This window comes from Cibotium barometz, chromosome 45 (assembly GCF_041138505.1).
Source record: "Cibotium barometz isolate CiBa-2024 chromosome 45, ASM4113850v1, whole genome shotgun sequence".
In the NCBI taxonomy this organism is placed as follows: domain Eukaryota; kingdom Viridiplantae; phylum Streptophyta; class Polypodiopsida; order Cyatheales; family Cibotiaceae; genus Cibotium; species Cibotium barometz.
Window position 1 is genome coordinate 47,265,151 of NC_141090.1, and position 26,740 is coordinate 47,291,890.

The 26,740-nt window shown below is 48.9% G+C and overlaps 1 protein-coding gene across 1 annotated transcript in view; it reads left to right on the forward strand.

Annotated features, from left to right (window-relative positions):
• The window catches only part of LOC147612824 (PH, RCC1 and FYVE domains-containing protein 1-like), an 83,307-nt gene extending 58,169 nt beyond the window's left edge, over nt 1-25,138 (forward strand). The window contains exons 7-9 of the mRNA XM_086783466.1: nt 23,134-23,280; nt 23,506-23,963; nt 24,126-25,138. Coding sequence (XP_086639592.1) covers nt 23,134-23,280; nt 23,506-23,963; nt 24,126-24,222 — 702 coding nt within the window. The 3' untranslated portion in view covers nt 24,223-25,138. The remainder of the gene's footprint in view (nt 1-23,133; nt 23,281-23,505; nt 23,964-24,125) is intronic.
• The last annotated feature ends 1,602 nt before the right edge of the window (nt 25,139-26,740 follow it).

Consider the following 26,740-nt stretch of genomic DNA (forward strand, 5'->3'; position numbering starts at 1 on the left):
TCTCCAATCGGTGTGATGAAACTCTAAGCTGACCAATAGCCACTCGGGATCCGTGTGGTAAAAAGCCACTCGGGATCCGTGTGGTAAAAAGCCCTCCATGTATCTAGGCCTCTCTATAAATCCATCATCAGTGATACTCATGAAGTGATCTCTGTAGTATAACATCTTCGGTGGAAGAGAGAGAGAGAGAGAGAGAGAGAGAGACATATTAAGCGTCTACTAAAGACCCAATGGGCCTATGAGACCAAAGTGATACAATAATGTCCATGGCATATCTCATCTTGTGTGTTCTCACTGTTGTGGGCACACACGAGAGAAAGAAAGAAAGTTATATTCACTTCTATGGAAGACCCCAAGGGCCTATGAGACCAAAAGTAATACAATGATACCATGGATATACTGAGCCATGGAAAACTGAAAGAAAAAGTAAAATGAAAACATCTGACAGTACATGTGATCAACAGATGGTCTTGTGTAGAGTGAGATATGCTGTGATGAGCTAATGACGATACCCGCCTTGGCCATAATTGATCTGATGGTGGAGTGAATGTCAGGGCTCTATGATGGGAGCCTTGCTATGCCGGCGGAGAATCTCACGAATCCGTCTCTGTGTGGTGGAGGGTCCTGATGCTCTGGGTTGGGAACGTCTGGCTCGCAGTATGGATTGAGCTCTCTTGTGAAGAACTCCTTTGGGGCGTGGAGCTGGAGCATGGGTACAGATGGTGGGCTTTGATGTCGTAGTAGAGGAACTGTTGTGGGCAGTGGAGTCCGATGTGGATGTGTGTACCACAAAGAAATTTGTGATGGCTCTTTGTGAGGTGTCCTGTCGGAGCCGGGGCTGTCTCTTAGCTGCCTCAAGTACATGCCCAAGCATCTCTGAACCTCAAACTGTATCACCCGTGTGAGTGGTCCGAATCCCTGTCCGAAGAGGTAGTGGAATCTCCCCCGTATCTCATAGTAAGCCGGGCAACAGAACATATAATGGGCCTCATCCTCTACTGGTACTATGGTGCATACTATGCATGTCCTCAGCTCTGCCAGTCTCTACTCTGAGGCGGTGCGAGGATACCTTGAGCTGGCCGATTGTGATACGCATGGCATGCGACATGTGTATCTGTATGTATCCCGGGATCTCAAAGAATCCATCCTCGGAGAGTCTGAAGAAGTGATCTCTGTAGAACTCACTCTTCTTACCAATCTGTGACGGAGACACCCATGTCTGGTGTATGTGTAGCCCGAGTAGATCTAACCGGATGATCTAGTTGATCTCCTGTTGTGAGAGATCAAGGTAGGGGAATCGAGGCTATATTGAAACGGGGGAGACGGTCCATCTGTATGCCATGTGCATGAAACCACTCGACTACCTCAGAGTACCATGCATGTATCGGTATTGGTGGCGGCTGTGTCGCTGAGGAGGAGGGCAGTCCAGCTTGTCTCAATCGCTCCCTTTCCCTCTCGTTGTATAATTGTGTAGAGGACTCTAGTGCTAGTCGCGGGAGGTGGTCTCTGTCAAGCGTGTATACATGCTGAATATAAGTGACAGTTTGAAAAAGGGCATCTGTAACCAATGGGGCCACTCCAAACTCTGCATGTAGAATGTCATGTGGTACAGATGGCTTACTCTTGATCATGCTGTTAGAAGTCATCTCCTGTCTATTTTTATACACCAGGGCCTTTGTTGTGGGTGTGCCCGCCCTTATGAGGTGTTTTATCATTTTTCCACACTCCTTGTATTTTTTCCCTAATTTTTCCCATTTTTCCTAGTGGTGGGAGGGCTGCCAGAGGATGCCAGGTGCACTCCAGTGCTGGCCGACTGGATGTTCATCAGTCGTGGGCTACTGGGCTGCTGGCCGACTGGATTTCATCAGTCGTGGGCATCTGTCTACTGGCCGACTGCATTTATGCAGTCGTGGGACTTTTTCATCAGTCATGGGCACTACATCTGCTGGCTGACTGCCCTTCCTGGGATGTATATATAGCCCCTCAGCCCCCACCACTTCCTCATTCAGTTTTTCCGGGATCTTGTGTATAGAGAAGAGTTTACACACCTATCTCTCTGTGTTTCTTGTGGTGTTTATTTTCTGCAGTCTACTTGCTCTTGTCTACCCAAGTTTGGTTATCACTTCCGCTGCATATTCTGACATGGTATCAGAGCCATAGGCTCTAGACAGATCTTGGGCGTTTTTTGAGCAAGAGGGGGAGCGTTAGGCTGCTGATTGGTGGACTGTTTTGGGCTGAACGGGAAGAGAAGGTGCAAGAGGAAGGCGGGCAAAGGTGCTGGACAGCCACTTGCAGGTTTACAGATTTTTTTTTTCCCACCCACCCACCCTTTCAGGTTACTCTCCGCGATGGCAGATTTACTAGAGATGGCTGAGAAGCACGTGAAGATTCCGACTCTCCCCACGTTCCCAGTGGATCGTCAGTTGAACGGGTCCAATTACGGCATCTGGAAGGTCATGATGGAGTCGGTTCTGGAGTCATATGACCTTGCTGATTTTATTATCATCGGGGTGCGCCAGGGTCCGGTCGTTTATTTTCCTCAATTGCACACCACAAGTGATCAACCATGTGAAGCACATGACGCTGGCGAGAGGCATATGGGAGCACTTGCTTCTTTGTATAACAGGGTGTCACCCATGAAACGGATATCCTTGGAAGTGCAGATGCGGGTTATGAACCCTAGAAAGTCTTCGACGATGCGGGAACACATCAACAAGCTGCAGGCCCTTCAGCAGGAAGTCCTTCAAGCTGGGAAAGAGATATCATCCGAAGATATGGCCATCACTTTACTTTCCCACTTGCCTGGTCAGTATTCTGCTTTCTATTCCTCGTTGATCACGAGTGGCAGGCTCAGCACCATTACTTGGGAGGAGCTTGTGCCAATGGTCTTGGACCAGGAGGAACGTTTCACGAACCCTCCTGACGGCGGAGGTTCGGAGGCCTTAACTGGCCAACGGTCGAAAGGCCGTAATACCAACAAGGGCAAAGGGAAGGCTTCACCGGAGAAGTCTTCCGAGAAGAAGCCTGATCCAGAACGAGAGAAGCTGAAGGCCGAAAGATCTTGTAATGATTGTGGCGAGAAAGGCCACTACTGGAGGAAGTGCCCTAAGCGGACAGGGAAGAGTGCTGATTCCTTAGCCTCAGCTGCAAAGACTCCGACATTTGTGCACTTAGAGATGGTGGACTCCGATGCTTCATCATCTTCGAGCGAGGAGGCAGTTGGCTTCACCGCGAAGGATACCTGGGAATGGATTCTCGACAGTGGTGCTTCCAGGCACATGACTCCATCCCGTGACGTCTTTCTGGATCTTAAATGGCAGTCAGGTCGTATCTTTATTGGCGATAACTCCACTATTCCGATACATAGTGAGGGCCGGATGGAGATTATTCCCGACGGCAAGGGGGGCAAGCATGCTTCCTGTGTTCTTTATGTCCCTGCTCTGGGTTTTCATTTTCTGTCAGTGCATGAGGTATGCAAGACTGGCTTTCGGGTGGAATTTGAGGAGCATTCAGTTGCTCTAAGGGACCGTGAGACAGGCAAAGTTGTTTGGGAAGGCGGTGTGGAGAATGGCATCTCTGCACTCTCCTCATTGATAGGCTCTCAGGTCGGAGATTTGTGGCACTTTCGTTTTGGCCACTTAAATGTGGATGCTTTGCAGCGCGCCTTCCGAGACCAGATTGTGGTTGGCTTGCCAGATGTTGGTAATAGGCAAGGACGCTGCAATTCTTGCATACGTGGTAAGCAGCACAGGGAATCCTTTCCGAAGCAGGCTTCCAGGCGGGCTTCGAAACCATTGGAGTTGATTCACACTGACTTGTGTGGACCACAACAGATACCATCCTTGGGAGGATCTCTCTACTTCATGCTGCTTGTTGATGATTGTACCAGATTCACGTGGGTCTACTTTCTTTCCCAGAAGGACCAGGCTTTTGCTCGGTTCAAGGATTGGCATGTGATGGTGGAGAAAGAGTCTGGATTTCAGGTCAAGGCTCTCAGGGCTGACAAAGGAGGTGAATTCTCCTCGACTGTATTTTTCCGGTTTTGTGCAGATCATGGCAAGGGAATTGGCCAATACCGGATCGCCTTCGGAGAATGGAGTTGTTGAACGTAAGAACAAGACTGTGGTGGAGATGGCGAGGACCATGCTGGAGGATCGTGATCTTCCTCGTCCACTTTGGGGTGAGGCTGTGGCAACGGCTGTCCATACCATTAACCGCTCTCCGACGACTTCTGTATCCCATATGACTCCATTTGAGGCATATTTTGGCAGGAAACCCGATGTCTCGCACTTCCGTGTCTTTGGGAGTGACGCGTATGTACATATTCCGAAGAAGCAGAGGGGGAAGCTTGACTCCAAGTCCCGCAAGCTGGTATTTGTGGGGTATAACTCTCTTTCCAAGGGATACAGGTTGTTTGATCCAGAGAGGAACAAGATTGTTGTAAGCCGGGATGTGGTCTTTGACGAGCATATTCTAGCATCCACTGTCGAGGAGCCGCCACTTCTTGGAGATCCAGAGGAGTCTGATGATGATTCCCAGTCTACTACTCCAGTTGATCCATCTCAGTCATCACAGGAGGTTGAGCCCGCAGCTGGAGTTGAGCCCCCGCGACCACAGGAGGCTCCACGATCTGTTCGAGTACCTAGGTGGTTGTTAGACACCCTTCGGGAGTCAGGTGTCACGGAGCTACCCTCCGAGTGGACCACAGAGGACGGCCCTCGAAGATCACATCGAGTCCGAGATAAAAGCAACACGGCGGAGCTTCTTCAGGTGAACTATGCTTTGATGTCTCGTATCATGCGGGATAAAGAGCCCACTTCCGTAAAGGAAGCCCTTTCACAGGATACTTGGAGGAAAGCCATGCAGGTGGAACTTGATGCCATCGAGAAGAGCAACACTTGGGAGTTGGTACTGAGGCCGTCGAAGCGGTCAGTCATTGGTGTCAAATGGGTCTTTAAGACCAAATACGTGTCTGATGGATCGGTGGACAAACACAAAGCCAGGCTTGTGGCTAAAGGTTATGCTCAGCGGCCAGGCATCGACTACGAGGATACCTTTGCACCGACAGCGCGGATGTCCACGATTCGGACCGTTCTTGCCCTTGCTTCTTCTCAGAGGTGGCCCGTGTACCAGATGGATGTAAAATTTGCGTTCCTTAATGGTGACCTGTAGGAGGAGGTGTACGTTGAGCAGCCTCCAGGCTTTATTGTTCCAGGACCGGAAGGGATGGTTTACAGGTTACGTAAGGCCTTGTATGGTCTTAAGCAGGCTCCCAGGGCTTGGAGTCAAAAGATTGATTCCTTCTGTATTCGGACTGGATTTCAGAGATCGGTTGCAGATCCGAACCTGTATCTCTTTCGGGAACGCGGCATGGTCACACTCATCATCCTTTATGTGGATGATCTCATTCTCACCACTTCTTCTTGGGATTGGAGATCTGGCAGACCTAGAGGGGGTTTTTCGTCTCTCAGCAGCGGTATGTTCATGAGTTGCTTGAGGCCTTTGGGATGGAGGACTGCAAGCCTATTACTTCGCCGATGGACCCGAACACAAAGTTAACCGTTACAGATCCTTGTGAGCCAGTTGATGCCTCGCAGTACCGGAAGTTGGTTGGTTCATTGATCTGGTTGCTGAACACCAGACTGGACTTGAGCTTCTCCGTGGGGCTGTTGAGCTCTTTTATACAGACGCCATTGAAGACTCATTGGGACGCAGGATTGCGGATCTTGCGGTATCTGTAGAGTACGAAGGATCTGGGACTCTTTTACACAGGAGGGAATGGAGTCAAGCTCCAAGGTTGGAGTGACTCAGATTGGGGAGGAGATCCAGACACGAGGAGATCTACTTCAGGATACAGTTTTACCCTCGGCTCAGGAGCAGTTTCTTGGAGCAGCAAGAGGCAGCCAACTATTGCCCTTTCTTCGACAGAGGCAGAGTATCGGGCTGCTTGTGGTGCTGCTTGTGAGGTTGTATGGCTGCGGAGGCTGCTAGGCGAGATTGGGTTTCCACAGAGGGAGCCCACAGTCATCCAGTGCGATAACCAGAGTTGTATAGCTATTGCTCGGAACCCGGTTTTCCATGCCCGGACCAAGCATATAGAGATACAGTATCACTTTGTACGTGAGAAGATCTTGGCTAGTGACATCTTGCTACTTTATTGTTCGACGGAGGACAATGCGGCGGACCTCTTCACGAAGTCTCTACCTCAGGCTACGCTCAGGCGGCACTCCAGCTCCCTTGGGTTGGTTTCACAGCCAAGAGCTGAGAGGGGGTGTTAGAAGTCATCTCCTGTCTATTTTTATACAGCAGGGCCTTTGTTGTGGGTGTGCCCGCCCTTATGAGGTGTTTTATCATTTTTCCACACTCCCCGTATTTTTTCCCTATTTTTCCCATTTTTCCTAGTGGTGGGAGGGCTGCCAGAGGATGCGAGGTGCACTCCAGTGCTGGCCGACTGGATGTTCATCAGTCGTGGGCTACTGGGCTGCTGGCCGACTGGATTTCATCAGTCGTGGGCATCTGTCTGCTGGCCGAGTGCATTTATGGAGTCGTGGGACTTTTTCATCAGTCGCGGGCACTACATCTGCTGGCCGACTGCCCTTCCTGGGATGTATATATAGCCCCTCAGCCCCCACCACTTCCTCATTCAGTTTTTCCGGGATCTTGTGTATAGAGAAGAGTTTACACACCTATCTCTCAGTGTTTCTTGTGGTGTTTATTTTCTGCAGTCTACTTGCTCTTGTCTATCCAAGTTTGGTTATCATTTCCGCTGCATATTCTGACACATGCGTGATAACATCATCACCTGTAGCCTCTCTATGCTCCTCTAGTGATCCCTTCCCTAGGCCTGGCCCCCAAAAGGCTGCACCATACATAGCTGTTGGTCGTACTAGAGTATCAAAGAGCTAGCACTTAGTGCAAGGTTCTTGGAAATGTGCCTAGAAACACTGTCTCTCCATACGGGCTAGGGAGGCATGCCCCCTCGCAAGTCGGTCAGTGGCAGCTGTGATCATGCAGAACAAAGGGCCTGTAAAAGTGACTCCGAGATATGCATACTTCTACACAATCTCCATTGGGGCATCTCTATGTATGAAAGAAAATCGTGAGGTGACTGCATAAGATGTGTTGAAGACCATAACCTTGGTTTTGCCCAAATTGACTGTAAGGTCCCTCTCCTTGCAAAATCTGTCCAATGCATTTAAGTGTTTTTGTAAACCCTCGGCTGAATCTGAGATCAAGACAATGTCGTCAGCATATAGCAATATGGGCACTACTGTTTGAGCCAATGGTTAACCTCTACCTCCGAAACTATCCACAAATACTGTGATCTCATCAATGTATAGGCCAAAGAGTGTAGGTTCTCGAGAGTGGGCAGCCCTGCTTAACCCCAATAGTGCTACATATATCTCCCAAGGTCCCACCGGGTGCACGTACTTGGCTGAGTACTGCCTCATATAGTGCCATCACACCCCATATCATCTCATGTGAGAATTGGAGCTCTTGCAAGCATCCTATGAGATGGGATCGAGAGACAGAGTCAAAGGCTTTGCGGAAATCCACAAAGCAGCAATACACATGTCTCTTTGAGGACCTCGCCTTCTCTATGATAGCTCGTAAAGTAAAGATATGGTCCAGCATGGAGAAGTTTCTCCTGAAGCCTGCCTGGTATGATGCTTTGTTTCCCATCCTCTTTGCCATAGAGCTCATCATGTCCTCTAGTAGTGCCCCATAGATTTTGGCCATTGTGTGACCAATCATGATAGTCCTGTAGTTACTTGGGTTCGTGGGGTCTCTTGCTTTGTGGAGGGGACAATAGTGTTGGTAGTCTAGGAGGGTGCGAAGCCTTCACAGAGTGCTTTGTTAAAAAGACTGGCAAGAATGGGAGCCAATATGTGGTGCCCGTGCGCAAAATGTTCCGCGCGTAGATCCTCATGATCTTTTGCTCTCCCATTATGCAGCTTTTTAAGAGCCCTAGTGACATTGGGGGAATCAAAGAGATAAGATGATGTAGGCCGAGGGATGTGTGACATTTGTGGTATAGGTTGGTTTGGCACATCATACAGCTGTCGTGCATAGGCTTCCCAAAGGCTAGGATTTGTGATAGGTGTAGATGCTCTTTTTTCTTCAAGAATGTGCCAAGCTTTTGAGTTGTCCTTGCTCAAAAAGAGCTGGTATAACTCTTGTTCTCGTCTGGCGAGAAATGCCCGTTTCTTTCGGCAAGTGAGTGTACGGAATATGCGTTGCATCTTATGTACTGAGATCAGCCCACGTTCCCTCTCGCGTAAGAGGCGAAGCCTGGTGGTTTTGCACTCTTCATCATACTATCCATTCTAGGGTTGGGATCCCACTGGCAAACTTGCTGTGGAGCATGTGGTGTAGGGGAAGTTGGCGTGGGCGGAGTCATGGATGATGGAGGAAAGCTGGGATGTAATGGTGGAGATAGGGAGGGATAAGTCGAGAGTTGGAATGTGGCGGGAGAGGTGGTCCTCATAGATGTGGTCAAGATCATGATGGAAATGAATCTGGGTGAAGGTGGTGACAGGGGGTGTGGGTGTGGGTGATAAGGTGGGGCATAGAAAGTATGGGGGGAGGAGGGATGGTATGGGAGGGTCAGCTAGTATGGGGGGAGGAGGGATGGTGAAGTTTGGGATGTGTGGTATAAGAGCGGGAGTCTGGAGACCCCATGAGGTAATCCACCGTACTAGTGCCTCCCCCATGCGGAAAAGATGTAAGGCTGTCCGACTGCGGCTATCTGGACAGCCCATTATATATAACCAGATCATGCATAGCCCCCCATCTCCAAGAAGTGTCTACCATATGGTGTTGCATTCCCCATATCCTGGTTGGTCCTCTGGAGGCCCATCTCAGCCAAGTCAAATTCTGACAACATAATGGCATCTCCTTGGAAGTCATACTTCTTCCCCTTTTGTCCGTGCATTAAACTCTCCTAATAGGAGAACCTCTCCTTGTTGGGAGAACTCTGCAATGTCTGGAAATAATGGCGCATATGGAGTCTCCCCTTTCTCTGTCAACCTGCATGCATATTCTGATTTCTATGGTGGGAAGTAGCATACTGCAATATGCATCACTCTCAAGCCAGGCTTGGCTAATCGCATCCACATAAAGCGAGCCTTCTCATCGTGTCTAACCATTGTGAGCATGCCTCAAATGAGGGCGAAACATTTTCCTGCCTTGCGGGCTTCCATAACCTGAACCATCTCGGCTTTCCTGCGTTAACTTGGAGGGGGGTGAGGTCATCTCCAAGGTATATTTTGGTGGTTCGGAGGGTGGCCCTCTTCTTCAAGAAAGCCAAACGGGACTCCGTATCTTTGAACTTGAGGAGGAGAGGCCTCTCCCTCATCAAGTCCTTCCTACCTCACCAAGCATCTACAAAAGGGGTGTGAGTGAGACCCATTTGTCTACATAAAGTCTCACCGTCCTCTTTTGTGGTGAGTTGCCCGCTTGCAAGCTTGTTACTCGCACATGTAGAGCCCTAGATTGGTGACACTTCTCTTCCTCAAGCGTGGCCGTCATGATGGATGTGGCATTCAGGGTGTGGACTGTTTTTTGCTTGTTCACAACCTCAACCCATTTGGAGGTTTCTGCAACCTCTTCTTTGGTTGCTTCCATGTCTTTTCAGAGGCCTGCATGCTCCTCCCGGAATCCTGATTTGGCCTCTTGAATCTCTGCTGTGATTGCCTTCTTAGCCTACTCTAGTTCCGCCTCAAGTTTGGCATTGGCGTCTCGCAATTGGGAAATCTCTAGAGCTTCTTTATAGCTAGCTCTCCTTCCTCTTTGCCATACTTGTGCATCTCTTCTTTGCATAATTCCATACATTTCTCCATGCATGCAGCTAGGCATGCGTCCTTCCAGGCTTCCATCTCTTGTCGTACCTCATTTTGCAGCTGTTTGTACATTTCCTCTTTGCCCTGGATCTCAGTCCTGACAGAATGAATCTCTATTTGATACTGGTTCAATGTCCTATCTATCAGCTTCTTTTGGTCTGAAAGGGCCTTCTGAGCCTGTTCTTCGATCTTGTTCACTCTGTCAAGGGAGCACCATTTTCACAATCACCTAGCTGAAGCTGTGGTCAAGGACACGGGAGAAGACGAGAGCCGGCCTGATGTGCAATGGGGTAAGGGCTCAACCATTAGTCTGGTGGTGTGCTAGTGATGGCCGCAATAGACAGAAGGGAGGGCGAAGGAAAGAAAGTTATATTCACGTCTACGGAAGACCCTAAGGGCCTATGAGACCAAAAGTAATACAATGGTACCATGGATATACCGAGCCATGGAAAACTGAAAGAAAAAGTAAAATGAAAACATCTGACAGTACATGTGATCAACAGAAGAAAGTTATATTCACGTCCACGGAAGACCCTAAGGGCCTATGAGACCAAAAGTAATACAATGGTACCATGGATATACTGAGCCATGGAAAACTGAAAGAAAAAGTAAAATGAAAACATCTGACAGTACATGTGATCAACAGATGAACCTGTGTAGAGTGAGATATGCTGTGGATGAGCTGATGACGATACTTGCCTTGGCCATAACCGATGTGATGGTTGAGTGAATGCCAGGCCTCTGTGATGGGAGCGTGTTATGTCGGCGGAGAACCTCACGAATCCGTCTGTGTGTGGCGGAGGGTCTTGATGCTTTGGGTCGAGGACGTCTCATAGTAAGCCGGGCAACTGAACATATAATGGGTCTCATCCTCTAGTGCTCCTGTGGTGCATACTGTGCATGTCCTCTCCTCATGTGGGATATCCTGAGCTCTGCCAGTCTCTACTTTGAGGCGGTGGGAGGATACCCTGAGCTAGCCAATCGTGATACGCATAGCATGTGACATGAGTATCCCGGATCTCAAAGAATCCATCCTCGGAGAGTCTCAAGAAGTGATCTCTATAGAACTCACACTTCGTACCAATCTTTGACAGAGACACCCATGTTTGGTGTATGTGTAGCCCGATTTCCATATTACAGTCTGCTTCCCTGGACTCCGCCGTGAGTACCTGCCGCTCCTTTCTAGGCTAGGAGCATTGGTGGGTTCGGTGCTAGAGACTGGCCCCACAGCAGCTTCAGTGGTGGCCAGAGCAGCTGGGCTACCTTCAGTCAGAGTTTTGGTTCCTGACATCTCCTCCCTTCCAAAGGTCATTCAGCTACCTCGGATAGGGGGGGGATGGATTGATCAGAGAGTGGAGTTCTCGGGGCTCCCGAACCAGTGCTTTATTTGCAGGCAGGTCGGCCATCTGGCCAAGGCCTATCCTCGCAGGAGACCCCGACCCTCACCGCAGCAGCAGGCCCCTGGTGGCCCGCCCACAGATGCGGCTCGACAGGCAGCCTCCGGGACACCTGCTCAGGCCACAGAGACCTCGGAGTGGCAGCCTAGACAGGGGCGCCGTCGAGGGAGACAGCCACAGCAGCACGCCTAGAGACCGATGCAGCAGCAGCCACAGTCTCAGCATCACTGGGTTCCCGTGAGGAACAGCTTTGCTCCCCTACAGGAGGAGACCCCCTGCGACGACTGAGGAACAGGAGATGCCAGCACCCCCTCCTTCACCCCCCCCACCCCCACCCCCCCCTACCGCCTCGCTTCCACCTTCGCCGCCTCCCGTCCCCGCTCCGGTTTCGGCAGCGGCTCCTTCTCCACCTCCCTCGCCCCCCCCCCTCCTCCCCCGCCGCTCGCCTTAGCTCCCCGGGAGGCCTTGGCAGTCCCCTGGCGTTCACCTGCAGTCAGGAGGGCTCTGAGCACCGATCTTGATCGAGCACCGCAGAGGAGACTTACCATGCCGATTCGGGCTTCACGGATATCATCTATCCGCAGTCGGCTGAGTCGCCTCGGCACTAGACAGCGCTCGGAGGCTTTTGATTACTCCTTCACACGGCTTTTTGGAGCAGAGGGCCCCCATGAGCCAGCACCCATCCGAGTTCATGTAGTGATACCTCCGGCCCGCGGGGAGGAGGCACTTGATTCAGCGGTGGCCTTCTCGTTCCCTCTCTGTGGCCCATGTGACCGGGAGTGGACTCTGGAGCTCGCTCTTAGCACCTTGAAGACTCAGGCAGTTGAGTTTTCTCACCATGTGAGCGATCTGGAGGTGACAGATGTGATAGGCCGACTATGGGAGTTGGCTCATTTTTTCTTGGATCCCGGGAGTGTGGATGCCTCAGGGATTCGTCATTTGGTCGTTCGCATAGTGGCAGACTTAGCACGCGACCCTGGATATGTATGTATACACGAGGTTGCTCTTTCTGAGCGGGAGGCAGTCGCCATGGGTCACAGCCACTGGCGCCTGATCCATGATTCTTGCAGTACACCAGGTGGGCAGATTCGCAGCCGCTCGGATGGGGACTACTCTCCATCCAAGCCGCTCGCGAAGGCCCGCCGTACGGCTGAGACAGCATCCACCTCAGCAGGTCATCCATGAGGATCATCTCATGGAATGTACAGGGCCTTGGCGGAGCACATTTTATACGCTATCGTGGTTGCTTGAGGCAGGAGCTTCAGAGATGCCTGGTTGGTGGCAGCATTGATATTTTGATGATGCAGGAGCACCACTTGGGTGAGAGCAGGATCCGGAGATATGGTTCGGTGATGCCTGGTAGATGGGACACCTTTTGGTCTGCAGGGTTTGGTCCTTTGGGTGGACAGGGAGGAGTATGCATGGTCATTGGAGATGTATGGCGGCAGGCCATTGTGGATCGAGGGATCATTGTGCCTGGTAGAGCACAGTATGTCATTCTGAGGATGCATGATGAGCTATTGGGCGTGCTCAATGTCTATGCGCCCAACCATGCTAGTGCCAGAGCAGAGTTCTGGACCCAGGTTACGGATGCATTGCCAGAGGCTGCACATTGGTGTGTTGGGGGAGACTTCAACATGCTTGAGGATCCGGCCGATAGGGTGGGAGGCAGTCATGTTACAGTGCACGGCACGGAGCTTGCAGCTTGGGACCGGTTTTGCATGTCACTGAGGATCACTGATGCATGGCAGCATGGGGCCTTCTTCCGCTCTCAGGACAGTCTTAGTTTCTCTCGGTCGGATCGCCGGCAGGGAGGGACTAATCTATCACGGATTGATCGCTTTTATGTGGGCGACTGGTTAGGGGAGCGAGGGGGCTCCGTCGGCATTCTCGCTGGCACCTCATTTTCAGATCATGCGCCAGTTATCTTGACATTTGAGGAGAGGACACGGGAGCCTAGCTTGCAGTTGAGGATCCCAGAGAGGGTACTTACAGATCCTAGTCTCGCTGAGGACATTGAGAGGATCTGGCATGATAGTCAGTGCTCTGACCAGGATGCAGCAGGCTAGTGTGCCCAGGGACTCATTGAGCTTAGCTCTTTTCTGCACGCTGCAGCTTTGACACGGCTGGGAGAGATTCGCGAGCAGGAGCATCGGCTGAGACGCAGCCTTGCTTCGCTTCAGCGCCTTAAGGAGCAGCAGCTTGCATGTGAGTGGGTGGCGTCCCAGCTGAGCAAGGCACGCCAGGAGGTTAGAGAGGCAGAGGAGTAGAGACATGAGTTTTACTATCGTCGCCAGGCCTCTCAGTGGACGCAGCTTGGTGATAGAGTGACTGGGGAGTTTTTTGAGATTACTGGACCCCGCCATGCTCGAGCAGGAGTCCGTCAGCTTGGGAGGCCGGATGGATCGGTAGCTACTGAGCCCGGGGAGATTAGAGCCATTGCCACTGGATTCTATAGAGACCTGCTTGCAGCGGAGCCAGCCACTGAGGCTCGGGATGCTTGCAGACAGACTGTGTGGGCCCATGTGTAGAGGAGGGTCACAGATCGTATGCGTACAGTTCTTGGTGCGCCTCTTTCAGAGGTTGAGCTTGCTGAGGCCTTGAGGGTCCTGCCGCGACATAGTTGCCCAGGGGAGGACGGACTGACGCCTGCCTTTTTTATGCGCTATTGGGACCTTTTGGGGCCAGGCCTCCGCAGGGGCTCTCAGTATGTATTGGACACTGGGGTGATGCCACAGAGCTTTTCAGAGGGCTTGATCTTTCTTATCCCCAAGGGGGAGGGAGTATCAGATGATATTCGGCATTGGAGACCTATTACGATCCTCAATACTGTCTACAAGGTCTTAGCAAAGGCCTTGAGTTTGAGGATCCAGCCCTTCCTGGGGGAGTTGATTCATGCTACCTAGACAGGATTCGTCAAGGAGCGCAGTATCCTTGACAACATCTTCACCTTGTGGGAGGCGACAGCCCGAGCTAGATTTCTTGGTGAGGACTTGGTCGTGATGCTTCTCGATTTTGAGAAGGCATACAATAGAGTCGATTGGGGTTTCTTAGAGGGCACTATGCTTCGCCTGGGCTTTGAGCCAGGTTGGATTAGAGGGGTGGCGGCTCTGTATTCCACAGCTCGTAGCCAGGTGTTGATTGTAGGAGGACGGGGGCCGAGTTTTGAGCTGACCAGATCAGTCTGTCATGGGTGTCCCCTCGCCCATTTTCTTTTTCTCTTCTTTGCGGAGGCTATGAGCATGTATTTGACGGCAGAGGAGGTTGGTTTGAGAGGACTTCAGCTCCCAGTCCGGGGGGAGGACCTGCTCGATGCTGAGTTTGCAGATGACACGGGCTTATTTTTGCATGGCCAAGAGGCCAATCTTCTTCGGGCAGAGCAGTCGCTCCAGGTTTTTAGTGCAGCTTCGGGAGCATTGATCAATTGGCGCAAGACAGTGGCCTTTTGGATCAGTAGCGCTCCCACTCCGGCATGGAGCTCGGACCCCGGTTTTAGATGGATTCCTCTTGGCACAGCAGTGCGGTATTTGGGATGCCAGATTGGACTAGATTTGTCACCTGAGCAGCAGATTGCCCCGCTTCTTCTGAGCATTCGAAAGAAGCTTTTGTATTGGAGTACAGCTCGACTATCCTTGGCTGGGAGGGTGGTGGTGGCAAATCAGGTGCTGTTAGCGACCATGTGGTGCATTACATCTTGCTGGATCTTCTCGAGCTCTTGCATCAGCGAGGTACAGAGGCTGATCAGGAACTTTCTTTGGTCTGGGCGGGACGGTCAGCCAGCCCGGGTAAAGGTTGCATGGGCAGTTATTACACTTTCGCTGCTCAGGGAGGCTTGGGCATTATAGATCCAGTCGATCAGAGTAGAGCCTTATTGAGGAAGCTTATTGTTCGGGGGCTGCTTCCAGGCGCTGAGCCTTGGAAAGAGCTTCTCTTGCAGCGGCTGCAGGCTCGGGCTCCCCCAGCAGGAGGCACTTGGGCACCAGAGATTCGATGGATCTTCATAGAGATGAGGAGGACAGGCCTCAGTAGAGGATGGGAGGATAGATTTGCTTTGAGCATCCTGAGAGCTTCGAAGCTGCTGAGACCGGGGCTCTCTCAGCGACCTCCTTCTTGTGTTGAGGAGCGGGCCAGATAGCCGCTCATCTGGAGCCCAGCGGTTCGCACAGAGCAGGGTCATATGCTGGGTTCTCGGCCTCGTCTAGCCTGGGGACCTTTGGCGGCAGGCCCAGCACGTAGCTTTGGAGACTGGCAGGCCTTCTGCAGTCTCCCAGAGGAGATCTAGGTGGAGAGGCTGAGTCACTTTAGAGGGGGGTTGATTATGAGGGATGACATTCAGGAGGCACTCACAGAGGAGTGGTTCACGCCTATCGAGCTAGTGGCCCCACGGTGGATGGGAGTCTTTACACAGTTGGAGATCCTGATTGCTGTCAGAGCTTGCACTGAGGATGGCAGATGCCTCTACTATGAGATTCAGGATGAGGGCAGACTTCAGAGAGTGGAGGTGGAGTCGCCTTTGGTTGCAGAGTGCACCTTTCAGAGGATACGGGTAGTGGCCGTCGCTTCTCGAAAGTGGCATATTGACCCATACGCTGCAGATGTGCTCCCGGATTGGCGCATATGGGCATATGCAGCGCGCCCCTTGGCCCGGCTACAGTGGGACCCTGGGGAGTACGAGTGGGATGATCCTTATGCATCCCTTGAGGCCACAGAGATCACCTTTTTCCAGTATACTGTTCGGCTGGGGCGGCATATTTTGACGGCGAGGAGGATGGTCTCTCCAGCTGCAGCGGGGCACTGGCGGCTACAGGGACTCTCACAGGAGTTCCTGGAGAATTTTTGGCCCGGCTCTGGGCTAGTCGATAGGCCCGCAGGATCTCGACTTTCCAGTGGTTGGTCGCCCACAGGGGCTCAGCAGTTGGCACCTGGCTTGTCTATAGCGGTCTTCCGGCGGCCTGCGTCCGATGCGGCCACCCTATGGAGACACAGAGACATTGCCTTTGGGATTGCCCTCAGACGCAGCAGATTTGGCTGCGGATGCTGTGTATTCTGCCCCCCCTCTCTCCAGAGGGTATGTTTACGTGGGGTGCCGCTTCTTGGTTGACTTCGTCAGGGCCTGCTATGGGCTATGAGATGGAGCAGGACAGTCAGGCCATCAGATTCATTAGGGGCCAGCGTCGCATTGTTCCGTCACCGGATTTCTCGTCCGCCAGCTGGACACATGAGAGGGATTTGCGATGGGAGCTCCTCAGCAGCCTCACCATCTTCAGCAGCCTCACCATCTGGTTCACCTGGAGGGCCCGGTGTTTCAGGGCCTTTGAGGGGAGACTGGAGCCACCAGCAGAGACTGTACGGGGGATTTGGCAGGAGTTGATCCACACCCAGCGAGGACAGTATGACCGCATCCGGGGGGACTCGGATGAGGCGATCTTGCGGCGCCAGGCCTTTCACACCACCTGGCGCAGCGGCCCCTTCTATACCCTACACGCGGGATCCCCCCGTTGGCATTACAGGCCACCTGTTTGGCTTTTCCCCCCTCCTATTGTATGATTTAGCCCCTCAGTTCTTTGTACTGATGCTTGTACTTTTCAGCACCTAGGGAGAGTCTCCCGGGCTGCCTTGCTTTGTTCACTGCTCTGTTTTTCTTGTGAGCAGGAGAGGATCTTTTGTAGCCCTACGGGCGTTTTTATATAACTAATGAAAGAATCTTTTCTCGGAAAAAAAAAAAATCTATATGTATGCCACGTGCATGAAACAACTCGAGTCTCGACTACCTCAGAGTACCATGCATGTGTTGGTAATGGTGGTGGCCGTGTCATTGAGGAGCAGGGCAGTCCAGCTCGTCTCAATCGCAATCGCTCCCTCTCCCTTTCGTAGTATAATTGCATAGAGGACTCTAGTGCTAGTCGTGGGAGGCGATCTCTGTCAAGCGCGCGAGAGAGAGAGAGAGAGAGAGAGAGAGAGAGAGAGAGAGAGAGATTAAGTGTCTACTAAAGACCCAATGGGTCTATGAGACCAAAGTGATACAATAATGTCCATGGCATATCTCATCATGGAACAAAAAATAACATAAAAAATGACAAATCAAAAACTATCTTAATGGACCGATACGAAAATGTCATGGAAATCTCATCATGGAATGCAAGAAAATCAAACATGACAGGAGCATCAGCCCGCCAACATATCAAGCGTGGGGCTAATGAGTATGGCCGAAAGGTCTCCCTCAATTACATCACGTGGAAAGGTAGCTTGATGGCGGTGGAGCATTTCCTAGATCTAGAGTTTGATGAGTGGATTGTGGCTGTTATCCGGGGGGGCATGGGCATCAAGCACACTCGAGTGCGAATGTCCGATCCGAGGTAACTCCTCTCGGGCGAGGTGGGGCTGCAACATCCCGAGGTGGTCCACGGGATCCACTGTGTGGGTGTCCTCCTAGGTTCGGAAGAAGATGGTGATGTTTGCTTGGCGAGGGAGGGGGCGGGTGGCCAATCTCTGAGTGACCGAGCTGGGCCCATACTCAAAGCTCCTCACGATATGTGCGAATGGGCCCCCAACATATGACCACTAAGTAAATGGACCAGGGGGTTCCATATCTATACAGTGAAGAGACTAGCTACCTGTACAAGATAATCATGTGAGTACAACGTGAACTTGTAAAAGTACAAGGTAGCCTCTAGCCAATGAGGTAACCCTCAACATGATTTAAAATAGCTAAATCTATGGCGTCATGAGAGTTATCATGTTACCTACATCCACTGCCTGTGACGGGCATCCCTGTGTTTCTGTAGAATCTCTCAGATCCGGAGCTGCAGCATGGAGGTCTGCCTCAAGCTAGAAGGCCATGGGTAATCAGCATTAACGGCACAGGTAATGTGGCCGTATATAAGAGCGTTACATTTGGAACCAGAGCTTACGTTTGCTTGAAATTTCGTCTTTCTGGCACATAAAGTTGCAGTTGGCTTGCTTTGCGTATAAAAGCAATCCTTATCAAAATAGGACAGTTAAGTGTCCTTTTTTGGGAGTTGTGAAAAAAAAATCAAACTCCTAATGTAGGCTTTAAAAACCAAAATGCTTCATTGGGCATGTAGAACATAACCCTATGCTTATGTAAAAGATGCTAAACATATAAAATGCCTTTTTATTTGGAAGTACATAAGCAACAAAGTAGCATATGTCTTGAAAATGAACATTTTTCAGGATTTTTCCAAATATGCAAGCATCATTCTCTCAAAAAAAAAAATCCAATGATATCAATAGCATTTTTCCCAAGATATTTTGATAGCATACATCAGTCCAAGGAGGTAGAAGTTCACCAAAAAAAATCATTTTCCTTTCCTAGAATTTTTTCCAAAAAGCTGCATAAAATCAGCAAAAGTAACGCGTATTATCAAAACTCAATCACGCCACTAAAAAATAATGTAGCCCTATCAATGAGAATGTTGATTATTGGTTTTCATGCTTGAGATGAGATAAATAAGCCATAATTTGATGTGTATGACACTAACTTAGCCTCCACTTAAGTAGGTTCTTATCGCCTAGTTCTAAAAAAACTGTAAAAAATAAAAATGCAAAATTTGATCATCTTTTTATCAAAAACTAATCATAACTATGCCAAGTTTCATGATCAAACTATGTCCCTTCTAAAAGTTATGTCCAAATTACTACTATTTTGAAAACAGCAAAAATCATGCATTTTATCAGCATGTGTCTAAGAAAATTAAAATATTGCCTTGCAAAAGCTAAGAAAAGTGCAATTTAAAAAATCTCAAGGATTTTTTGGGTCTTGAGGAACATCTGTGGATGTTAAGCATTTCAAAACTCTTAATAGATTGCCCACAAAAATTCAAGAACTTTTCAGGACACTTTAGTGTCTCAGGACCCTTAAAGTGTCCAATTACAGAACTAGTGTTAATGGACTGATACGAAAATGTCATGGAAATCTCATCATGGAATGCAAGAAAATCAAACATGACAGGAGCATCAGCCCGCCAACATATCAAGCATGGGGCTAATGAGTATGGCCGAAAGGTCTCCCTCAATTACATCACGTGGAAAGGTAGCTTGATGGCGATGGAGCATTTCCTAGATCTAGAGTTTGATGAGTGGATTGTGGCTGTTATCCGGGGGGGCATGGGCATCAAGCACACTCGAGTGCGAATGTCCGATCCGAGGTAACTCCTCTCAGGCGAGGTGGGGCCGCAACATCCCGAGGTGGTCCACGGGATCCACTGTGTGGGTGTCCTCCTAGGTTCGGAAGAAGATGGTGATGTTTGCTTGGCGAGGGAGGGGGCGGGTGGCCAATCTCCGAGTGACCGAGCTGGGCCCATACTCAAAGCTCCTCACGATATGTGCGAATGGGCCCCCAACATATGACCACTAAGTAAATGGACGAGGGGGTTCCATATCTATACAGTGAAGAGACTAGCTACCTGTACAAGATAATCATGTGAGTACAACGTGAACTTGTAAAAGTACAAGGTAGCCTCTGGCCAATGAGGTAACCCTCAACATGATTTAAAATAGCTAAATCTATGGCGTCATGAGAGTTATCATGTTACCTACATCCACTGCCTGTGAGGGGCATCCCTGTGTTTCTGTAGAATCTCTCAGATCCGGAGCTGCAGCATGGAGGTCTGCCTCAAGCCAGAAGGCCATGGGTAATCAGCATTAACAGCACAGGTAATGTGGCCGTATATAAGAGCGTTACATTTGGAACCAGAGCTTAGGTTTGCTTGAAAGTTCGTCTTTCTGGCACATAAAGTTGGAGTTGGCTTGCTTTGCGTATAAAAGCAATCCTTATCATTGAAAGCAGGCACACTCTATTTTTCAAATTCAGTGGTTAAATTTTCTTGTTAGATGCTGCATATATATCTAAATGCTACTTTTTTTAAATTTTTGATACGCCTCTCAAGGGCATGACAGAGCACTTGCCTGGAAACCTTCACCACTATGATAGACTGTCAACAGTACCTCTTTTTGGTACAAGTGTCCCAGTGGTTGCTACTTGGCCTTGGATGGCTTATTAACACCTGTTGTTAATGGAACCAATCGACTTCAGGGTCATAGTACTGTTCCCCATGTTCCCAACCCTACCGCTAATGGCATGACCCCATATACAGTCAGTGACGGACCACATTACCTGTGCTGTTAGTGACTTGTGTACAGCCACATTACCTGTGCCATGGGTGTCTAGTGTACTGCAACTGATGTGTTTAATCCAGGGTGACTAGTGTACTGCAACTGATGTGTTTAATCCAGGGTGACTGGTGGAAGATGTGGCGGTGGCTAGGTGTGCTGCCTGGATATTGATGTCTTCAATAGACCGGAGTGTGTATGAGACCAAAGGTAGTACAAGTATCCATGATGAACACTGAACCATGGAAAACAAAAACTCTATGAAACTAGCGACATAAGCTAAATTATCCATATGATACTACATGATGACAATGTGTGGTCATACAGTGATACCATCCTCCTTGAGAAGAGAGAGAGAGAGAGAGAGAGAGAGAGAGAGAGAGAGAGCCATGGGCTTTGGTCCCAAAATGGCTAATTTGGTGCATTTACTTGGCTCTGGCTCTATCACGCGGATTATGCCCAATGGAGGACTTTCGAATGGTATTTCTCTCACCCGTTCTCTCCGGCAGGGCTGTCCTCTTAGCCCTCTTTTCTTTGCCATTGCCACTCATCCTATGTTATCTCGCCTAGATGCTATGGCATCGCATGGTGAAGTGGTTGGTTTGCATCTCCCTCATGGCAAGCAATTGGTTGCTCAAGCCCTTGCGGATGACACTTTTATGTTTCTCAGGGCCGAAAAAGCCAATATAGATCGAGCAATGGAAGCTTGGAATAATTTTGCATTGGCTTCTGGGTTGAAAATAAATTCAACAAAATCAGCCCTCATTGAATGCACGGAATTTGATCTTGAGGCATTAGGGTGGCAAGGCCGTGTGGTGCATACAGGAGACATTGTTCGTCATCTTGGGTATCCGGTGGGTGTGGATGTGGATCCCCAAGCGCTTCTTGCTTGGATTTCTGCTCGGATCTCGGATAAATTTGTGTATTGGAAAGCTCAAGGGTGGCCTATGCACGTGAGGGTTAAGGTAGCTCAGGTTATTATGCTTAGCATGATTTCCTATTTTTTGCCTTTGCTACCTTGGACGCACAAATCTCTTCTCCGTTTGGTTGCTCCCATTCGGTTTATGCTGTGGAAGAGGCAAGGAAATATTATGGGTCAAACATGGACAGCTTGGAATCACATAACGATGCCCAAAAGAATGGGTGGGGCTGCTTTACTGGATGTCCGCTTGCATATGGTGGCGCGTAGGTGGGCGCTTTTTCAGGATATGTGTTTGCAGGAGCAGCCTTGGGTATTCATGGCTCGTGACTTGATTGAGTTGGAGGCCTTGGGTATTCATGGCTCGTGACTTGATTGAGTTGGAGGGATTGTCACATGGACGGACACGTGTGCAGGGTTCATGGTGGGACATTGTGAATGCGGCTCATCCTGTCCGTATTCGCTCATCTCACATTTTATCGCATATTCTCCTTTCTTGGCATGAAGTTCTACTATTGGCTCGGTGGGATCCTGGTCATGAAAGACTACTTTTGAACTCTTTGCAGTTCGAAACATTTGTGGAGTCGCGTGTCATTGTTTGGCCAGACAGAGATGCTTCACGCATACGACTCAACCGCATGGTCAGGTTAGGCTTGGTTAGAATCTGAGATGCTGTGATACCTGGTCGTGACAGGCCATATTCGTTTCGTCATATTCGGCAGCACTTTAGGGTTCCTCGGACATTTCAGCCACTATGGGTTAATCATGCATGCAGTTGAGCCTTTTACTCCATTGTCTCGGCCATCTGCAGATCAGCCTTGGCTTGATTGGGCACTATGTAAATCTGGTGACTTGATATCACTTTCAGCTAACCAGGTCTATCATAAGCTTGTATCAGAGAAAGATTGGGTTTCAGCCAAGGCCAATAAGGTGTGGGGATTGCACAAGTCTAAATCATGGTGGCAAAAAACTCTTATGCGTGGTTGGCAGTCTAAACTCCCTTACCAAGGTAAGGTTTTCATTTGGAGGATGTTGGTGGGAGGGTTACCTACACGGGATCAGCTCAGCCGTCGTAAAATTACATTGGCCTCTTGCTTCTTCTGCACGACATGCACTGAAACAGTTATGCATCTGTTCATGAGTTGTCCAGTGGCCCGTCAGATTTGGTCTTTTGTCTCTCGCGTTTGGGAGGCAGTAGAGAGGTCTATTGTTTCGGCTCATCAGTGGATATTTGGGATTTGTCCTCAAGTCATTACTTCGGACAGTCACCTTGTGATATTCCATTTCCTTAGATGGACAGGACTTTGGCATATTTGGACTACACGGAATGGGTTCATCTTTGATTCCTTGTCTGGAATACATGGGCACATTCTATGTATCCGCGGTTTGCTGCTTTGGCAGTTTTCTTCTCTTCTCTCAGCTCAGCTACTGGATGTAGATGTTATTTCGTTATGGTCTACGGCGGCTCGGCTGGCTCATCTTTGATGCTTTTATCTGGGATGCTTATTTGGCTAGGAGGCTTTCTTATTAGTGTACAGGTTTGCATGGTCATGATCCTTTAGAGGATCTTTTGTGGGGGTTTTTTTGGGGCCATAGGTTCTGTGTGAGCCATGTGGCTGATGTACATTTTTACATATAATATAAAACACCATTTCACGGAAAAAAAAAAGAGAGCATTCTAAGATGATTCGAGAATAACACCATGATAATGTAACTAGCATAGGCTTTTATGCTCAATAACATGGTAATATAACAAGTGTAAGAAGCACCTTTGCTTGTTATTGGTTTTGTCCAGATATATTTGTCAAATGACACATTAAAGTACTTTTTTGCACATTCTCAGGTGGAGAATCTCAGTCGCCGTTGCCAGCTCCAGGATGCAGAGCTGAAGCATTCAGCACGTCAGCTGCATGAAGCCATAAACATAGCTGGAGAAGAGACAGCAAAATGCAAAGCTGCGAAGGATGTGATCAAGTCATTAACGGCACAGGTAATGTGGCCCTATGTAAGAGTGTTACATTTGGAACCAGAGCTTAGGTTTTCTTGAAAGTTTGTCTTTCTGGCACAAAGTTGCCATTGGCTTGCTTTGCGTATAAAAGCAATCCTTATCATTGAAAGCAGGCACACTTTATCTCTCAAATTCAGTGGTTAATTTTTCTTGTATAGATGCTGGATATATATCTAAATGCTGCTTTTTTTAATTTTTGATACACAGCTCAAGGGCATGACAGAGCACTTGCCTGGAGACCTTAACCACTATGATAGACTGTCAACAGTACCTCTTTTTGGTTCAAGTGTCCCAGTGGTTGCTACACGGCCTTGGCCAGATGGCTTATTAACACCGGTTGTTAATGGAACCAATCGACTTCAGGGTCATAGTACTCCCCATGTTCCCAACCCTACTGCTAATGGCATGACCCCATATACAGTCAGTGACGGACCTATTCATGGCTATGTAAGAGGGATCTCAGCTCAAGTTCCAAGCAGGCTATCAGATGATAGATTGGATGCTCATTTAAGAAGTGAAGATGGAACAAGGCATTTTAACTACACTCCGGCAGAGAACGGGCATGAAGTAGGAGTGGAGTGGGTTCAACAGGATGAGCAAGGGGTATACATCACTTTTGTGTCATTGGCAGACGGGGGACGAGACCTTAAGCGTGTAAGATTCAGGTATTTATCTCTCTCAACTGCTGTTCTCGTCAAGTTTGAAGTATTGTTGGAGCTGCATGTTATGCTTGCCATAAGGTGCTTTTGTTTGTAAGTACTTGAATGTAAACATGGACATGTAAGACTACTTGTTTTGGCTTTACATGTTGGTGGACAATCTTTCAGTCGGAAACGCTTTAGTGAGAAGCAAGCTGAGCTATGGTGGCAGGAGAACAAGGCAAGGGTTCATGAGCAGTACAATGTCCGGGTAGTTGAGAGATGAGAGCCCTGGGTCCTCCTGTCCCACACGCCAAAGGTCTGAGAGGACGAAAAGGCCATTTATACTTCTTACACTTCACAGAGAAATAAAATTTGTGGAGTCTGGGTACTGAAAGCTAATAAGTGACCTCGAGGTAGGTCATGCAATGCCCAATCCATGAAAGCCAGGAAAGGATGAAGATACACCTCACTTCAGTTTTTCAAGATGCCGAGCCCATTTTGCAGCAGCTTGTGTCAGCGACATCGGCAGTTGTCTTACCTGAATCGGTGGTTGCTGAAGCAGGATGGGCATGGACAAAAGCCAGTAATTAATGTCCCAAAATCACACATGGGCGTGGACAAAGGCCAGCAATTTGAAATCACGTCCAGGTTCAGGAAGGAGTATTATGTTATCTTGGCAAAACACATCTCCTGGTACAATATGGAGCCAGTTTGGACTACGATGGACAGAAAAGAGTATCACAATTTGAAAGCATGGGGTGCCTGCCGGCATACAGGCTGACACCTTCGCTCATCATTACCTAAAGTGACTTAAAAACACCCACAAAGTCTCATGGGATGTGCAGTCATGCCAATATATTGTAAAGTCAAGCTACAAGATTGGAAGCAGGCAAAAATAGGTACAGCAAAATAAGCTAATCCAAGAGTCAATCTCATTCATTTGACCTTGAGGCATCATAGCTGCATTTGTTTACACTTATATTGGGTGTGTTTATACACTCTTTATCCGACTGTACATAATAATTCAGCATTCTTTATGTAAAAGTTACATCAAAACCAAATCTCATCCCTCTAGCAATGGGAACATTCTGGTTTTGAGACTCTTGTAGAAAAGTTTTTTTAAAAGACGTCTCCAGAGTGGTTGGAGAGGTTCATGTACAGTCAATTTTGTTGATAAATCGTTATTTTATTGACAAAGAGACCTGTGTGTTCAACACCCCCGCCCCTGTGCATGAGTGCCTGCTCGTAATCATCAGCTGGACTCTACTCTGACAAAACTTTTGGCCTGAATAGGCCACACAATGGGTTTGGATAAACCCAAAGACTTGGATGAGTCCACATGGTTGTCTTTGAGAATGGGAGATTTGACCAAATATATGTGCGTGCAACATGCATTCATGGCTGCCTGGAACCATGGATTTAGCATGCAATGTCTTGGTTTACTGCGTGATGTGTGTGTGTGTGAGTCTTGCTGGGCCGGGGATGTCCGGATTTACCTCCCGCAAGGCCATGTGCGTGAACTTGTATGTTGACATGGTTTGTGGGCTTTTACAGGTTGTAAGTATCCTTCAAAAACCCTTGCCAACACTTTGAATATTTTGCTACCTATATATATATATCTTCTCTCTTAGACGCACCAGCCCGTCGCCCATCAGCCCATCATTTTGGTGCTGTCGTCTCTCTCCAATAAGTCTCACCATAACGACATTCAGTGGTTATTCTCTCTCTCGAGCATTGCACTCCTTATTTTTTCATATTCAGCTCTACATAACCACATTGGGCTGTAATTCTTTCTGATCCAACGCTTTTGGCCATGGAGATGAGACTCTCTGACTGCTCAAGGGGAAGGAGATTGCTCAAGAGGAAGATCCGGTTGAGATGAACAAGGCTCTTATGCAATGCCTTGCTCGTCTTGAAGAGGCGACCAAGGAGCTTAAAGCTATCCACGAAGATCTGGAAATTAAACACTTCATGGAGGCCAAGAAGAAAGCTTCATTGGAGAAGCTCACATTTGAGGAGGATGCGGAGGAGTGGCCACCAAGCCAAAGGTGTTGGTTCTATCATATCTACTTTCTCATGGAGTGGTAGGTTATTGATGCAATTCAAGAATCCTTAACTCCTTACTTTCCAACCTAGGGTACTGGAGAGACCTTAACTCCTCCCTCATCATGAGGAAGTTTCAGCTACCTCCTCTCATCTTTGTCAAGGAGAAAGAGATTCATCTCATTTTGATAGGTCAAGTGTCTCCAAGACCTTGGTTTGTGATAGCATCATCAAGGAGCTTACTCCCTTGTATCATAAACAGGAGAAAAGCTCTAGGTACCATATTCCACATTCATACCCTCATTCAGAGAATCCTCACCATGAAAAAGCCTATGGAGGTCATGCTGAAGTTCAATATTTGAAGACAAGAAAGGAGAAGGAAGAACATCCATTCCAAGGCTCTAATAATGTACTTCATGGATGTATTATGACATTAAACTTGTATTAGCAATAGGTCACTTATGATCCATGGGTGCCAGACCGACCACACTTTTAAGTGTGAATACATAAGGGCTCATTTTCTATCATTATGTAAAGATACTCTTCCATTGTGCAATTGACTCTTGCTCTTGCCTGAATACTTTACTAATTCTCTTCTTAATTGCATGCTAGCGAGCTTGTGTGAGGAAATGTGTGAGCCAAGAAGAGGGATAAGGACTTGTAGCCACAATGTAACATTGTGGCATTCCTCGCAAGAGAGAAGCGGTGGAACTAGCTTTCCAAGAAGAAATGGAGCTCTTGGAGCATGACATGACGAA